The 18,657-nt window shown below is 40.8% G+C and overlaps 1 protein-coding gene across 3 annotated transcripts in view; it reads right to left on the reverse strand.

The window, feature by feature from the left end:
• IFT81 (intraflagellar transport 81) overlaps positions 1 to 18,657 on the reverse strand; it is a 268,139-nt gene that overhangs the window by 126,251 nt on the left and 123,231 nt on the right. For all 3 annotated transcript variants that reach the window (XM_056534522.1, XM_056534506.1, XM_056534512.1), the window contains exon 4: positions 7,454 to 7,634. In XM_056534522.1, the coding sequence (XP_056390497.1) occupies positions 7,454 to 7,634 (181 nt within the window). The remainder of the gene's footprint in view (positions 1 to 7,453; positions 7,635 to 18,657) is intronic.

Here is an 18,657-nt window from a genome sequence, read left to right on the forward strand (position 1 = left end):
GGTAAAGTGCAGTACTGATGGAGTTCAATCGGTACATCCAAACCCGAGTGCGTGGTATGTGGGGAAAGGTCAGAAGAAACAAAGGAAACAGCGAGCAGTAATTAGGGAGTTCCGGGGGAGGCTAGGTATTTCCTCCACGGGGTCCACGTCTGCAGAAAACGGTCATGTGTGTGAGTCCCCCAGCTCGACAACTCCTCCAAGCGGCATATCTGTGAGACTCTGCCCTTCCATTCATCAACAGTTGGCGGAGTGGTCTGACGCCAGTGTAACGGGATAAGGGCCTTAGCCGCCGTGAGTAGATGCGCTGTCAGGGATTTGGGATGTAGGGGGCACCCCGAGCCCGGGAGCCCTAGGAAGATCTGGAGTGGTGTAAGGTCAACCCTAGTGCCAGTCACCTCAGTCATAGTCTCCCCCACACCCTTCCAGAAGTCTGTTAGGAGGGGGCAGTGCCACCATATGTGTGATAGGGAGCCAATGTCACCCCCACATCTCCAGCACTCCGATGTCTGTGTGAGGCCCCAATGTCTGAGCAGCTCGGGTGTCCTATACCACCTAACTAGCAGCTTGTAATGTCCTTCCTGTAACCTAACGCATTTAGAGAACCCATGGGAGCTATCTAGAATCTTCTTCTTGTCAGCGTCAGTGAGGATAACCTTCAATTCCTTTTCCCAAGAGGTAAGGAAAAGCGGGGGAGTAGCACCATCCTCGTCCATGTAATGTGAGCGGAAGACAGAAAGCCGCGGCTTAGTGTCAATGTCTGTGGTAGCGAAAGCTAGTCTGTCTACCCAGGATAGGTCGGAGCCGATGGCATATTGCCTCAATAAGGAGGCACATGTGCGCCGTATAATGTAGCTTTGCATGAAATTTAGAGTCGTAGTCGGGATCAGCTCCTGGATTACCTCCTGAGACGGTGGGTGGCCATCCCTACACAAAAGCTTCAGCGGTACGGATCTAAAATGTCTCCAAACACCATCCACCTCTGAGGCGTGGGGCGTCAGGATGTGCGGAATCAGTGAGCTCGGTAAAGCTGGAGACAGGGTAGGTCTGCCTCCCACCATACGTCTGCCCGACCTATCAAAAGCCTTTTTAAGCAGGAGTGTGCCCCTCAGCAATGGGTTAGCTATCTGGGTGATTATGTCTGTCGAGGGGAGCCAGAGTGTTCTCTCGCGGGAGGTATCAGGTACCGCTAGTTGTAGTGATTCTAAAGAAGTGCCCTGCAGAAGGCTAGTGCGAGAGAAAATCTCCATCCATCTCTGCAAATGCACCACCCGGTACCATTGCTCAACATCCGGGAGAGCTATGCCCCCGTGTGATTTACGCCTGAGCAGGAGTTTGTACGGCAAGCGTGGCTTCTTGCCTGACCAGAGGAAGGAGGAGAACAATCGCTTCCATTGAAGCAAATGCTTGGTCGGTAAGGCAATAGGTACCATTCTGAGCAAATACAGGATGGAGGGCATAATGTACGTCTGTAGTAGATTCCGCCTACCCATCCACGACAGGAAGGGCAGCTGGTAATACTCTAACTGTCGTTTCAGTTTTGCAAACATAGGCACGTAGTTGGCTGTAAACAGGTCGGACAGCGATGGGGGCAAGGCAATGCCTAGGTAAGTAATGGGCGTCATTGTTTTTAAGAGGGAGTAGCGGGAGAAAAAGACGGCACTGTCAGTAATTTTTCTCCCGGTATTCTCCCCTGATTTTCTGCCATGTGCTCTGCCACGTGACAACGGCAGTGTGAAAGGAGCCTAAGGAATATATTTTTTAGGTGGCCAAAAGGACACCTTTTAACCCCTTAACCCCTTAACGACGCAGGACGTATATTTACGTCCTGCGCCGGCTCCCGCGATATGAAGCGGGATCGCGCCGCGATCCCGCATCATATCGCGTCGGTCCCGGCGCTAATCAATGGCCGGGACCCGCGGCTAATACCACACATCGCCGATCGCGGCGATGTGCGGTATTAACCCTTTAGAAGCGGCGGTCAAAGCTGACCGCCGCTTCTAAAGTGAAAGTGAAAGTGACCCGGCTGCTCAGTCGGGCTGTTCGGGACCGCCGCGGTGAAATCGCGGCGTCCCGAACAGCTGATCGGACACCGGGAGGGCTCTTACCTGCCTCCCCGGTGTCCGATCGACGAATGACTGCTCCGTGCCTGAGATCCAGGCAGGAGCAGTCAAGCGCCGATAATGCTGATCACAGGCGTGTTAATGCACGCCAGTGATCAGCATTAGAGATCAGTGTGTGCAGTGTTATAGGTCCCTATGGGACCTATAACACTGCAAAAAAAATGTAAAAAAAAAGTGTTAATAAAGGTCATTTAACCCCTTCCCTAATAAAAGTTTGAATCACCCCCCTTTTCCCATAAAAAAAATAAAACAGTGTAAAAAAAATAAAAAATAAACATATGTGGTATCGCCGCGTGCGTAAATGTCCGAACTATAAAAATATATCATTAATTAAGCCGTACGGTCAATGGCGTACGCGCAAAAAAATTCCAAAGTCCAAAAAAGCGTATTTTGGTCACTTTTTATATCATTAAAAAATGAATAAAAAGTGATCAAAAAGTCCGATCAAAACAAAAATCATACCGATAAAAACTTCAGATCACGGCGCAAAAAATGAGTCCTCATACCACCCCATACGTGGAAAAATAAAAAAGTTATAGGGGTCAGAAGATGACATTTTTAAACGTATAAATTTTCCTGCATGTAGTTATGATTTTTTCCAGAAGTGTGACAAAATCAAACCTATATAAGTAGGGTATCATTTTAACCGTATGGACCTACAGAATAATGATAAGGTGTCATTTTTACCGAAATATGCACTGCGTAGAAACGAAAGCCCCCAAAAGTTACAAAATGGCGTTTTTTTTTCGATTTTGTCGCACAATGATTTTTTTTTCCGTTTCGCTGTGCATTTTTGGGTAAAATGACTAATGTCACTGCAAAGTAGAATTGGTGACGCAAAAAATAAGCCATAATATGGATTTTTAGGTGGAAAATTGAAAGGGTTATGATTTTTAAAAGGTAAGGAGGAAAAAACGAAAGTGCAAAAACGGAAAAACCCTGAGTCCTTAAGGGGTTAAAGGGGTATTCCGCCCCTGGCATCTTATCCCCTATCCAAAGGGGACCCCGGGGATCGCCGCTGCGGCACCCTGCCATCATTACTGCGCAGAGCGAGTTCGATCTGTGCGTAATGACGGGCGATACAGGGGCCGGAGCAGCGTGACGTCATGGCTCTGCCCCTCATGACATCATGGCCCGTCCCCTTAATGCAAGTCTATGGCAGGGGGGCGTGACGACCGCCACGCCCCCTTCCCAAAGACTTGTATTGACGGGGGCGGGCCATGACGTCATGAGGGGCGGAGTCGTGAGGTAACGATGCTCCGGACCCTGTATTGCCCGTCATTACGTGCAGAGCGATCTCGCTCTGCGCAGTAATGATAGCGAGGTGTCGCAGCAGCGATCCCCGGGGTCCCCTGCAGCAGGACCCTGGCGATCTAACATCTTATCCCCTATCCTTTGGATAGGGATAAGATGTCTAGGGGCGGAATACCCCTTTAAGGACTCAGCCCATTTTCATCCTAAAGGGGTACTCCGGTGATAAACTTTTTTTTTTTTTTTTTAAATAAACTGGTGGCAGAAAGTTAAACAGATTTGTAAACTACTTCTTTTAAAAAAAATCTTAATCCTCCCATTACTTTTAGCTGCTGAATACTACAGAGGAAATTCTTTTATTTTTGGAACACAGAGCTCTCTGCTGACATCTCTGTCCATTTTAGGAATTGTCAAGAGCAGCACATGTTTGCTATCGGGATTTTCTCCTACTCTGGAGAGTTCTTAAAATGGACAGAGATGTCAGCAGAGAGCACTGTGTTCCAAAAAGAAAAGAATTTCCTCTGTAGTATTCAGTAGCTAATAAGTACTGGAAGGATTAAGATTTTTTAAACAAATCTGTTTAACTTTCTGGCACCAGTTGATTTAAAAAAAAATAAAGTTTTCCACCGGAGTACCCATTTAAGTACTCAAAACAATCTTCGTTTTTGCACTCTCTTTTTTCCTCCTCATATTCTAAAAATCATAACGCGTTCAATTTTGCACACACAGACCCATATAAGGGCTTGTTTTTTGTGTCAACAATTCTACTTTGTAATGACATCACTTATTTTATAACATAATCTACGGCGAACAAAAATAAAACTTATTTGTGGGGTGAAATGAAATTTTTTTTTTCATTTTGCTACTTTTCAGGGCTTCCGTTTCTATGCAGGGCACTTTTCGGTAAAAATTACACATCATCTTTATTCTGTAGGTACATACGATTACAAGGATACCCAATTTATGTAGGGTTTATTTATTTTACTACTTTAAAAAAATGATACCTTCATGTACCATTTTTGTTTTGATGGTACTTTTTGATCGCTTTTTGTTAATATTTTTATGGTAAATTAAGTGACCATAAATAATAAATAAAAAATAATAAATAAATAATAAATAAAAAATAATAACATTATTTTATTTAAAAAATAGGAAAAGGGGGGTGATTCAAACTTTTATTAGGGGGGGCTTAATCACATTTATTGTCTTATGTTTTTTAACACTTTTTACAGCCCCTTAGAAGGCTATATCATACAATCTTTTGATTGCTTACACTGTTCAATGCTATGCCATAGCATAGCATTGATCAGTGTTACCGATGCTCTGCTGCTCTCAGGCATGGAGCAGTAGATCGCCGATGAGGAGGCAGGTGAGGACCATCCCGTTGTCCAGCAAGCTGATCGGGACATCGTGATTCTGTTGTGATAGTCCCGATCAGCTCTGCTGAGCTTTCGGGTTAGTTTTACTTTCAAAAAATGCAGGATTGGGAGCTCTACATAAAACAGAAAACCCAGGCCGAGGATACTGCGTTGCACCCACCCAATGTGCCAAAAATGCTACAAATACATAAATAAATGGAGCAGTCCTGCCAGGCTAGGAGTATAAAATGAAAGATGAAGAATAGAATATTAAAGAGATAGTAGATGAAGAGTTGCGTCAAATATTAAACATTTATTAGATGTAATCTAATAAATGTAATCTAATAAATGTTTAATATTTGACACAACTCTTCATCTACTATCTCTTTAATATTCTATTCTTCATCTTTCATTTTATACCCCTAGCGTGGCAGGACTGCTCCATTTATTTATGTATTTGTAGTTTTACTTTCAGTTTAGACGTCGCAATCAACTTTGATTGCGGTGTCTAAAGGGTTAATGCCGGGCGCCCATAGCAACCGGGACCCAGGTGGTTTAACCCGTTCTCTGCTTGTAAGAACGGCTTAAACCTAGTTAGCGGGACTCAGGACATACAGGTTCACCCTGAGTCCTTAAGGACTCGGGAACGGGGGGAGTACCTGTAAGCCCTGTGTCCTTAAGTAGTTAAGCATACCTTTTGTAACATAAAGGTCTTAGGTCACATGATCTGACAGCCATCTTGTTTTAGGTGACAATATTCTATGCCATATCCAAACACCTGCCTGTCTGGAACAATGGAATCTACAGATGTACAAATTGCTGTGTAAGGTTGCACTGTGCTCCAGACTCATATCTGAAAGTATAGTTTTTCAAACACAAAAGAAACAAAATAATACAACTAAACTCCAGAGAGCACAATAAGGGTGCGTTCACACTGATTAATTCAAGAGGAATTTACTCGAGTAATTCCTCTTGAATTCTCCGCTTAGAAATAATTAACATCTGTTTTGCCTTTGACTTCAATGTATTTTACTCTGCACTGTTCACACTGCGTAAATTCCGCTTACGAAACAGAAAATCCACATGGAATTCCGTGCAGAAAAACAAAGTCAATTCTGCGGCGGAATTTTAACGCGAGGATTCATCTCCAATTCCTCAGTGTGAATGCACCCTAAGAGTGCCAAACTACACAGGATACAAGGTAAAGCTTGCATAGAGAAAGGTTGAGTCCTTAGTTAAAATGATGATATCAGCCAGTAACCGGGCCAAATATGAAGCCCCTGGAGTAGAATGGCCCAACAATAGACAACACAAACACACTCACACACCATAGATACACCAAAGAGCACCCTTTGTTCCTCCACATAGATGGCAAAACCACTCATACTTACTGAGGAGAGCCTACACGCGCCAAGGGGGGGCAACCGACCTTCAGACTCATTTTTGTTCATTTCAAGATATTCGACCACAAGGTTCATCAGCCATATTGTATTATATAAAATTCATCAATTATTTATATTATTTCTATGCTACTTTATCTAAAAAGGTAATTATAACTGGACTGTAATATTTAAAAAGTCATAAAATTAACACACATCATATATCTATACTTTTTTTGATACATTTTTATGTGTCTTTTGGTACCAACTGCTCTCAGGTTTGTTGGTAACTTGGTTTAGATCACAATGTTGCAGTATTTCTGAAGAAGGTGACTCCAGGGATTTCCTTTCCTGAGCACCAATATCAGTAAGGGTGCGTTCACACGGAGTAATTCAAGAGGAATTTACTCGAGTAATTCCTCTTGAATTCTCCGCTCCAAATTAATGCACATCTCCTCTTCTCATTGACTTTAATGTTATTTCTGCTGTCCTGTTCACACTGCAGAAATTCTGCTAGCAGAATTCCGAAGCTGAATTCCGTTCCGCTTGAAGAAAGTTCAAGTTCATTCTTCAAGCGGAATCCGCTAGCAGAAATCAATTGAAGTCAATGGTAAAAAAAAATTCCGCCCGACATCGTTTTCACGCGGAATTTGCGGGCAATTTGCGTGGAATTCGCGTGCAATTTGCGCGGAAATGGCTGAAAAACCTTTCACTTCTTTTTCCCCCATGTCCGCGCGCAATTCCACGCAAATTGCGTGCGAATTTCCCGCGAATTTTGCGCGAAAATACAATTATATTTTCTGGCGTGAATTACTCTTCATTTACTCCGTGTGAACGCACCCTAAGAAGTGTTGTTAAAGTGTTATTTTTTTTTTGTTTGCTTGTTTTTCTGTTTTTTTCTTTAGTTTTTTTTCAATGCTTATTCTTTTTGAATAGTTCTTGGAATCAGTACATTTTGCCGGAGTTTAAAGAGAGTAAAACCAAGGAACATGCAAGAACTTTTAATCTCTCAGAATAACCCTGTACATTGACCTTACCGTAGTAGTAAGCACTTAATTAGATGCCAGTAATAATGATGATTACTCAGCGTGGCATATTATCTGTGGCATATTATATTATCCAAAAAGAAGTTATAAATATACTGTTAACATAGGAATCATGGTTTGATTCTGTTAGGCCTCTATTGCTTCTGACGGACAGTAAGTCTGCGGTGTCTGAAGAATCCATTATATGACATGAAATAATTTTTTTTACAAAATAAAATTAAAGCAGAACATCATGTCTGTCACAGATGCTGTGTAAAAACGGAAACCACAACATCTAAAGAATACAAAAGTTGTTGTACCTGCTTGTGAGTCTCAAAAACAATGTCATCTTGGAGAAACTCTGCAGGGACATCCATTTTAACCAGAAACCGGGCCAAATATGCTCTCTTCTTTAATTCAGTTGTCTTCTGGAGAAGCCAGTATAATAATGGGTGAATAATGGGTTTACTTCCAACAACCAGACCTTGGCGAAACGTGCTCCTATGAATGAATGCAATTAGAGATTATTATATAAAATAGGTTGCAAAAAATTTTTGTTCATTACCATGAAGTTGAAAGCATTTACCGTATATGTTTAAATAGAATAAATGCTATTTTTCGTAGGTGACTGCGTTCGGGTCACTGGATTGAATGGGGTTCATGCCGATCCAAGCACAGACACGTTAGCAGCTGATTTTGAGCTTCTAAAGACGTGTCTATGCCTTGGAGGTACAAACCTTGATGTGAATGCAGCCAAAGAAAAGCTAGATTCAGTGTTTGTTCAGACACAGCAGATACATTACAAATGGACTTTTTAAGGCTCGTCCCCATATATCCATTGTTACATTAAAGGGGTACTCTGCTGGAAAACATTTTTTTAAATCAACTGGTGCCAGAAAGTTAAACAGATTTGTAAATTACTTCTATTTAAAAATCTTAATCCTTCCAGTATTTATCAACTTCTGTATGCTCCACAGGAAGTTCTTTTCTTTTTGAACTTCCTTTCTGTCTGACCACAAGTGCTCTCTGCTGACACCTCTGTCCATATCAGGAACTGTCCAGAGCAGGAGAGGTTTGCTATGGAGATTTACTCCTACTCTGGACAGTTCCTAAAATGGACAGAGGTGTCACTGAGCACTGTGGTCAGACAGAAAGGAAATTAAAGAAGAAAAAAAACTATTCCTCTGTAGTATACAGCAGCTGATAAGTACTGGAAGGATTAAGATTTTTAAATAGAAGTGATTTACAAATCTGTTTAACTTTCTGGCACCTGTTGATTTAAAAAAAATAAATGTTTTCTAGCGGAGTACCCCTTTAATAGTGGGAGAGCAGAGAGGGAACCACGTAAAAGAAAAAAAAAAAAAGGAGAAGAACAAGAACAATAGGCTTCTAACCATCAGCACAAGAAACATTACATTGTACTATGAGCTAGAGGGAATAGAGTAGACCAACGAAATGCAGAGGGTTAGTGAGAAGTGGTGTATGTAGCGGTAGAAAGAAAATCTATATTTTAAGATGTATTTTTCTGTCTAAGGAGCTGTAAGAGGGCTTACCGTAATTAATAAATAAATAAACAAATGGCTGACTTTTTTCCCCACACTTTTTTAGTCACGGTAGGAGACATTTATAAGCAATTATTCCACTGCTCATACAGATAAATGCAGACATATGTATTGCTTTATGTTTAATCAGCAATTTACTATTATGAACTATGGCAGGCTGTAATAGCAGATCAGTGATGGCAACTATGGAGGCCTATTAAATGCTTTGGGCTGCAATGATTGGCTCTTCCCTGCGATTACATTTTGGAGAGCTGATCCAACCCAATGAACAACCAATGGCGTGGCCTCTAATATTCTAGATGCCACTGTCAGGCTTTGAAACTGTATCTAGAAGATAAAATAGACAGCATTGGTGATCTCTCCATGCCGGCTACTGATAGTGGCTTTCAGCTGCCGAAAGTAGCCATGTACAATGTACAAATAAATTGCCATATAACACCATATCAGAAAGTCAAGGCAGGAATAACCACTATATAGAATAAGACATCATTCAATGCTGAACACTAGAGAATGCTTCTCATAAATATTCTCTCCAAGCGCACAATGAGTGAGACCTGAGCAGTCACATCAAAATGAAAATAAATAAAATAAATAAATAATAACAAAAGGTTATTTGATTAAAACAAATACCAGAGACCATAATGGGGAGAAAGATGCCTCCACTAGCAACACAGTCTGTGGATCCCATTTAGATTAACAATATGTATGGGTTGCTTAAACAGTCCCTGATAAAAATGGGTGAAAACAGGTTAACATCTAATATCTCACTACTGCTGAGAACATTTTGCTGGGCAAGCAGCATAAAAATTCCTAAACTGCTATTTAGATGGTTAAGAAAAGACAAAAGGAAAACAGTCTCTTGTCTCTACCTGTCTGCCCAATTTCTTCACCCGGTAGCTTGTGAATTGTTCTTTAACCAAACCAACTGGATGCCATTCAGCTGGCTTCCTACTCTTTGCTCCACAGATGCTGCACATGCAAAAGTTGTCAAAGACCACATTATTGCCTGGTCCAAGGAATATTACCACAGTTGCCAACATTTTCGGATTAAATTATAAAGCCAAGTGAAAAACAGTAGACAGAGAAAACGAAATCTGTGATTGAGAATAAAAGCAATTATACAAGCACATTGTGTTACTGAGGAGGTAGAACACTTCCATTGATAAAAAAAAATCCAAGCAAAGCTTAAAAACATGAAACATTATAAAGTGGAGGAGGGGATAAATCTTTGTTTATTTACGGGGGTTATCCAAGATTAGAAAGAACATAGCTGCTTTCTTGCAGAAAAAATGCCACCCTTGTCCTCAGTTTGCATGTGGCATTGCGGCTCAGTTCATTAAAGGGGTATTCCAGGCAAAAACTATTTTTATATATCAACTGGCTCCGGAAAGGTAAACACATTTGTAAATTACTTCTATTAAAAAATCTTAATCCTTCCAATAGTTATTAGCTTCTGAAGTTTTCTGTCTAACTGCTCAATGATGATGTCACGTCCCAGGAGCTGTGCATGATGGGAGAATATCCCTTGCATGATGGGAAAATATCCCCATAGGAGCTGGACAGCTCCCGGGACGTGAGTCATCAGAAAGCAGTTAGACAGAAAACAGCAACTCAACTTCAGAAGCTAATAACTATTGGAAGGATTAAGATTTTTTTAATAGAAGTAATTTACAAATCTGTTTAACTTTCCGGAGCCAGTTGATATATAAAAAAAAAGTTTTTGCCTGGAATACCCCTTTAAAGTGAATGGATCTGAGTTGTAATGTTATACATAACCTGAGGACAGGTGTTGGAAGCAAGCAGCTATGTTTATTTTTAGGGTAGGGTCACACATAACGGATCTGCAGCATATTTTAAGCTGCAGATCCACCGGTGACCCCACCCATAGTGTCTATCGCCTCGCCCCCTGGCCTGCTTGCCGCGGCAACCCTCCACTCCGAGCAGCCACACAGGGGCCTGCAGGACGCCGAACACATGCGCAGTGTACACAGACTTTGCAGCTGCTCTGCTGAACTGCACTCTGTGACTCGCAAGCCCGTGTGGCTGCTCGAAGTGCCGGATTGCTGCTGCGAGCAGGCCAGGATGCGAGGTGAGCGGGGAGTGGCAACAGCTGGAGGCACACTATGGGTCGGGTCACCGGCAGATCTGCAGCATAAAATACGCTGCGGATCCGTTACGTCTGACCCTACCCTTAATCTTGAATAACTACCTGAAGCCATGTTTACATATCAGAATTTCTGAGCGCAATCCGGTGGAAAAATTCAGTTCAGAAATTCCATTGAAGCAGAGTCCCATTGTTTTTATCGGGATTGTGCTGCACTGTGTGCATGGAGGAATATCCATGGGAGATGTTTCCACTGCGGAAATTCTGATTTCGGTGTCTGTCAAAAGAATGAAAAATTCATTGTTGTCTATAGACATAGCGCATTTTTGAACGGTCCAAGCTCCAGCATATTCTACCAGCACCCGCTATTTGCGGAATGTCTGCCCTTGTTTTCTGCAAATTCTGCATATTTTCCTCCCATTCACTTTAATGGGACCGTGGAAAGTCTGCAATAGCGGCAGATTTGCAGAGTGCCGGCAGAGCTACTAAAGAAAATAGTAGCAAAACTTGCTCAGAGTCACAAGCATGTGAATGTACCAGAGTAACAAGTGAGTTCACATTTCATTTTGGCTCAGCTTACAACTTGTTTTCCTTCTGTCAGAGTTATAGATCAGAAACACTACCCAATTTATGCCTCCCTATGAATACTGCAACATATGCCCCAGTTAAGGAATATATTTAGTTCCACTGCAAAAAAACATATACTTTGTAATATATGTTGTTTATTTTATTTATTGATTTAGTTATTGTGTGCGGTGTCTACCAGTTTAGAAAAAGCAAGCACACTACACTTGCATGCTACTGCATACTTACTTGCCCATACAATGCCTAAAAGACACTTTTTGGCATATGTAGGGTACATGGGGCCCTATGGATATGTTCAGTGTATGTGCGAAAGCATTCCAAATGCATAAGACAATAATATGTGAAAAAATATAATATATGAATAGAGCCTTACCCTGTCACCTGCACATATCTTCTGCTTCAAACATTAAAGGGGTACTCGGCTGGACCTGTTTGAGCTGCACGCCGCGGTGGCGACCACGGGGCCGGAGTATCGTGACGTCACAACTCCGCCCCCATGTGAAGTCACCCCCCCCCCCCCCGCTATGCAAGTCTATGGGAGGGGGGATTATGCAACTTTTGGGGGTTTGTTTCTACTCTTTTCGGTAAAAATGCCACGTTATTTTATTCTGTAGGTCCATACGATTTTAAAGTTGCCCAATTTAAAATGGTTTTATTTTAATACTTTTTAAAAAATTATAAAGTGTCCTCTTCTGCCCCTATAACACTTTAAATTTTCAGCATAAAGGGCTGTATGGGGGCACATTTTTTGCGCCGAGATCTGTAGTTTTTTTATAATCTTGGCTTTTTATAATCTTTTTTTTCTGGCATATAAAGTTTAACCGAAAATCAGCAATTCTGTTACGCAATTCGCCAGGTAGTTTCATTAACGTTGTATTTTAATAAATTTCCACAAGTGGTGATGCTACATATGTTTATTTTGTTTACAATATTTTATTTGAAAAAGATGGAAAAAGGGGAATAATTCTAAAGTTTTTTTTTAGAGAAGAGGCTTATTCACATTTATAAAACTTATTACATTTTTTTACGTTTTTTAAATAATTTTTAGTCCCCATAGGGGACCTTTCCCTGCAATTGTTTGATTGCAAACACTGAACGATGTTATGCCAGAATTATGTAAGGGACCTCCCTCGTCCTCTCAGCTGATTAAGACCACGTTATTTTGCTGTCCCGATCAGCTCCACTTAACTACCAGCAACAGTGGAGCAAAAAGGCCTCCCACCTGACTTTTTGTGGTTAAGCAGAGGATTGCATCAGGTTTTAATTTAGTGTTAAAACTGCAGAAAGACCTACAGCATACACTGCATTTATCATTGGGAGGAGCTTTATCGAAACCTGTTCAGAGGAAAAGTTGCTGAGTTGCCTATAGTAATCAATCAGCTCGCTGCTTTCATTTTTGAAAAAGCCTCTGAAAAATGAAAGAATTGATCTGATTGGTTGCTATGGGCAACTCAGCAACTTTTCCTCTGAAAAGATTTTGATAAATCTCCCACCAAGATGGCATACAATTAGGATTTAACCTGTTAGGGTACGTTCACAAGTGATATATATAAGCTGCAGATTTTGTAATACAGATTTTATGTTAGTAAATCAATGATAAAATCTGAAAAATGAAAACTCCAGCAAATACTGTCAATTCATGTGGAATTCCGCTCGGAAATTCTACTAGTAGATATGATGTTACGCTATTAGTAAGGCCACCAAATAAGACCCCTCAGAAATGCGCGGTCTTCATGGCAATGCCCTTTCGAGTGGATTCTAACATTTTTTTCCACCTAGTTTCTTCTCAGACTTTTATCCATGAGATTATCCCTCAGGTTTCCAAAGCCGAGATTTAAATTCTGTTTATGATTAAAGCAAGCCTAAAAGTTTATTTAAAAATGTATTAAATTTTTATAGAAATTATGGATTATAAAAACACGCCATACCACCCAAAACACAATCCTGTCTGGCTGCAGCATCATCTTTGTCCACAGGCATAGACAAAGTCCCATAAGTGAGGGTGGGACTAGGACTCCTCAGTGCTTACTCCTGTCCTTTCAGACTGCAGCAGGGAGGAGGGGGTTACAGAGCAGCCTACAGTGATTAGATGAAGAGACCCAGCACCTAGGAAGGAAAACGAGTCATGCAGAGTAAGCTCAAATCCCCTCCAAAGCACAGGATCCCAAACCAAGTGATCAACAGATAGAAGGGATTTGTGAAAGGATAGGTCCTAGACACAAAAATTATACGTACACGATCAGGATTAGGTACTGAGTAACATAACTTTTCTCTTTTGTGGGATTTGACAGGCATGCTTTAAGTCCTTTAATTTCCTTCTTTACTCTGATCTGTTTTGTCTCATATTACAATAAAACCTGAGAAAAATATAAGAAATATTCTGTGTGTCCTAGAAGATCAGACATGTCCCCTCCTCCTCCTCACTGTCCTATGTCAGCTGCAGGACAACTGGCTGGGGCATGAACCTCCCCCTCAGCCCTGTTTGCAGCAAAGGAAAACGATTGTTTAGCTCCACCTTTTAAATAAACCCTTGTCCAATCAGCCATTTCCCAGCTAGAGATTAACCATTGTGGTTCCTGCATAATTTCTACAAGGCAGAAAATGCAGAAAACCGAGAAATGGGGAGGTCAGTCTTATTTCTTGTTTAATTGTATCGTTCATTTCTAGATTTACTGTTTCTGTAATGTTTTCGTTGCCTCTTACAACTCTTTCCATTGACTATCCAGGCTAACTAGTAGGGCAAAGGACCCATTGTTAAAGGAGTTCTCTAAGCTAAAACTTTTAACCCCCACTGTGCCTGGGCTGTAAAACTATACATAATAAACTTTCACTTACCTGCCTACGATCCCCCGTTGTTCCGATATCGCCGTCCCGTTCTCCGGTCCCGGTCTCTTCCACTTCCTGCGGGTCGGTGACTTCACTCTGCGCTCAGCCTATCAGCGGCCGCAGCAATGTCCCGTCGCGGCCGCTGAGGCTGAGCGCAGAGTGAAGTCACCAACCCGCAGGAAGAGGAAGCTGACAGGGACCGGAGCACGGGCGGCGATATTGGAACAACGGGGGATCGTAGGAAGGTAAGTGAAAGTTTATTATGTATAGTTTTACAGCCTGGGCACAGCGGGGGATAAAAGATTTCAGTTGGAGAACTGCTATAATAAAGATTTGTATGGTGATTAATAAAGATTTGTATTACTGTTGCATAATCCAAACTGTTCAGGGAATATTAGAGAAAACAGCGCTTTCATCAATCAAATATCACCCTCTACTGGTTGACCTGTGAAACAACACAGACTTGATCCTAAAAGTGGAGTTGCAGCTTGTTTTTTTTTGCCCAACAATGACATAATACAGAACAGTCAGTTTATAAAATATATGAACACACAGAATCTTGACTTCCGTAAATTATACTTTGCAAACCAAGATTACACAACTTTCTGAACTTATTTCTGCTATAACTTTTCTGAACCTCTCTCTACTATAAGTGTAGGCCAACGTCAATATTATCCTGTTTAATAAAACATATGGGACAAACAATGTGTAATAGTCTTTTAGAATGTGGAGCAGCATATAGTAGGACACTGTTCAGATAACTATGCAGATATCCTGGTTTGGAAGTGAGCACTGCGGTAAACAACCTCATGTATGAAGGCCTATCGCCAGGCGAATACTGTTCCAGGATTTTCAGATTACTAATCAAAAACAAACACCTACTTCTTAGCCATGATCTCTATCACAAACTTGTACAGAGGCATAATAAATACACTGGGGAAGATAAACTGACTAAAAGAAAAACTGTTTGTTGCCCAGAGCAGTTTGTGTCTAAGGCTGTCTGCATTGTTTGTCACTTTTGTCCAACACTATACCACCTATTCATTGGTCTAATCTGCACTAGAATTCTTGCATAGAAATTTTGGTACAATGATGATAAATTATGTCAAATCTCAAACCATACCCCATTTTGCATAAGAAACACACTCTCATCCATAAAAGGTGTAAAAAGTGTTAAGAGCACATAACAAATAGTAGTAGTAATAATAATAATATGTATGCTGGCATACATTTTATTTTTGAGATAGAAAAACATAGCGTGCATTTCTATCCCTTAAATAAAACATATACCGGCATAAAGCAGAACAAAGGTACTCACAAGTAAACTATCAGTGGATCATTTGAAGCCCATGACTATGCCACAGTATTCTCTTTCCCCCATCATATTTAATTACCCCCCATCACCCATAAAAAATGCAGGGTACTCCACCCCTAGACATGTTATCCCCTATTCAAAAGATGGGCCGGAGCTGCGGCATTACGGAAGCCTCCACACAGCCACCACGCCCCCTCCCATAGACATGAATGGAGGGCGTGTTGAGTGGCGTCATGATCACAGAAGCCCCAGGCTTCCGTGACCGTAATGCTGCAGCGCCCGCCTGGAGATCGAGGGGGGTCTGGCCTCTGGGATAGGGGAAAACATTTCTAGGAGCGGAGTATCCCTTTAAAACTCCACTTCGTGCATCCAGCATCACCTCTGGCATCCATAGACTTCTATGTGATGCATAACTGAACCAGTTTAGGAACTGAATAGGAAAAGGCTGATGAAGACATTTCCCCATAGGCCTCCTGGATCTATCTGGTATCTCAACTAAAACACCAGATGCTGATTTCTTTGAAAATAACAGGATCAGTTCTATTAGCAGTTTTCCGCACACGTTTTACTACCAAATTGGAGGAAAACAATGGGGAGGGAAACATAATGTGGGAGAATTATCAAAACCTGTGCAGAGGAAACTTGCCCAATTGCCCATAGCAACCAATCAGCTTGCTTCTTTCATTTTCATGAAGGCCTGTGAAAAATGAAAGAATTGATCTGATTGGTTGCTATGGGCAACTCAGCAACTTTTCCTCTGAACAGGTTTTGATAAATCTCCCCAAATGTTGCTTTTCTGGCCATGTCCCTTCACACAAAACAAGACCTCTGTGTCAAGGTGAGGCACAGAAGTAAAATATTTAATATCAGATCCCACATTGTTAAATGGGCACTGTCAGATCCCAAAAGTTTTTATATGTTGTTACTGATGAAAATTAAAAACTTTTGCATATTTAAAGGGGTACTCCGGTGGAAAACTTTTTTTTTTTTTTTTTTTAATCAATTGGTGCCAGAAAGTTAAACAGATTTGTAAATTACTTCTATTAAAAAATCTTTATCCTTCCAGTACTTATTAGCAGCTGTACACTACAGAGGAAATTCTTTTCTTTTTGGATTTCTTTTCTGTCATGACCACAGTGCCCTCTGCTGACACCTCTGTCCATGTCAGGAACTGTCCAGAGCAGGAGAAAATCCACATAGCAAACCTATCCTGCTTTGGACAGTTCCTAAAATGGACAGAGATGTCAGCAGAGAGCACTTTGGTCAAGACAGAAAAGGAATTCAAAAAGAAAAGAATTTCCTCTGTAGTATACAGCTGCTAATAAATACTGGAAAGATTAAGAATTTTTAATAGAAGTAATTTACAAATCTGTTTAACTTTCTGTCACCAGTTGATTTAAAAAAAAAATTAAATTCAACCGAAGATAGAGAAAATGGACTCTGAAATTCCCACCACTAGGGTCCCCATACCTACTGGGACACTAACCAGTCCTGCAGCAGCATCAGGCTTGTCTATGAGTCATGGACAAGAGATGACTAATGGAAAAGGCTGCATGAGCAGGTGCACCTATCACCTCCCTACCCCACACGCCCCCTTCCCCTGAGAGTTTCTAACACTGTGAGCTAATGAAAAGAGGTATTTTTAGTGTCAAACGTAGACATTTTATTGAAAGAGAAATATTGCACAGATAAAGCAATTAAATTCGGGAAGCAAGCCGATATGATCAGAGTGCTAAAAAATGAACAATAAAATCAACAGTAACAACGGATTCAAGGATAGATGGTTAGAGACAAACACAAGAACAGGGCAAATCAACCAGTACAATATATACTACAGGTTATCAGTATTAAGACATACAATAGCAAACATCTGGGCAATGTGCACAGGTTCCAGACACGTCTTACCCCTCGAGCGAAAAGAGGTATTTTTATAATAAATGGTCAGGATTAGGTACTGAGTAACAGAATTTAATGCACATTGAAGGGAATGTGTCATAAAAAAAGACATATTGTTTAACCCCTTAAGGACTAGGCCATTTTATACCTTAAGGACCGGAGCGTTTTTTGCAATTCTGACCACTGTCACTTTAAACATTAATAACTCTGGAATGCTTTTAGTTATCATTCTGATTCCGAGATTGTTTTTTCGTGACATATTCTACTTTAACATAGTGGTAAAATTTTATGGTAACTTGCATCATTTCTTGGTGAAAAATCCCAAAATTTGACGAAAAAATTGAAAATTTTGCATTTTTCTAGCTTTGAAGTTCTCTGCTTGTAAGGAAAATGGATATTCAAAATAAATTTATTTTTTATTCACATATACAATATGTCTACTTTATGATTGCATCATAAAATTGACGAGTTTTTACTTTTGGAAGACACCAGAGGGCTTCAAAGTTCAGCAGCAATTTTCCAAATTTTCACAAAATTTTCAAACTCAATATTTTTCAGGGACCAGTTCAGGTTTGAAGTGGATTTGAAGAGTCTTCATATTAGAAATACACCATAAATGACCCCATTATAAAAACTGCACCCCCCAAAGTATTCAAAATGACATTCAGTAAGTGTGTTAACCCTTTAGGTGTTTCACAGGAATAGCAGCAAAGTGAAGGAGAAAATTCAAAATCTTCATTTTTTACACTCGCATGTTCTTGTAGACCCAATTTTTTTATGTTTGCAAGGGGTAAAAGGAGAAAATTTTTACTTGTGTTTGTAGCCCAATTCCTCTCGAGTAAGCACATACCTCATATGTCTATGTTAATTGTTCGGCGGGCGCAGTAGAAGGCTCAGAAGCGAAGGAGCGACAAGGGGATTTTGGAGAGTATATTTTTCTGAAATGGTTTTTGGGGGGCATGTTGCATTTAGGAAGCCCCTATGGTGCCAGAACAGCTAAAACCGCCCACATGCCATACCATTTTGGAAACTAGACCCCTTGAGGAACGTAACAAGGAATTAAGTGAGCCTTAATACCCCACAGGGGTTTCACAACTTTTGCAAATGTAAAAAAAAAAAAAAAAAAAATATCTAAAATGCTTGGTTTCCCAAAAATTTGACATTTTTACAAAGGGTTAAATCCGAAAATACCCCCCAAAATTTGAAGCCCAATTTCTCCCGATTCAGAAAACACCC

This window comes from Hyla sarda, chromosome 1 (assembly GCF_029499605.1).
Source record: "Hyla sarda isolate aHylSar1 chromosome 1, aHylSar1.hap1, whole genome shotgun sequence".
NCBI lineage: Eukaryota > Metazoa > Chordata > Amphibia > Anura > Hylidae > Hyla > Hyla sarda.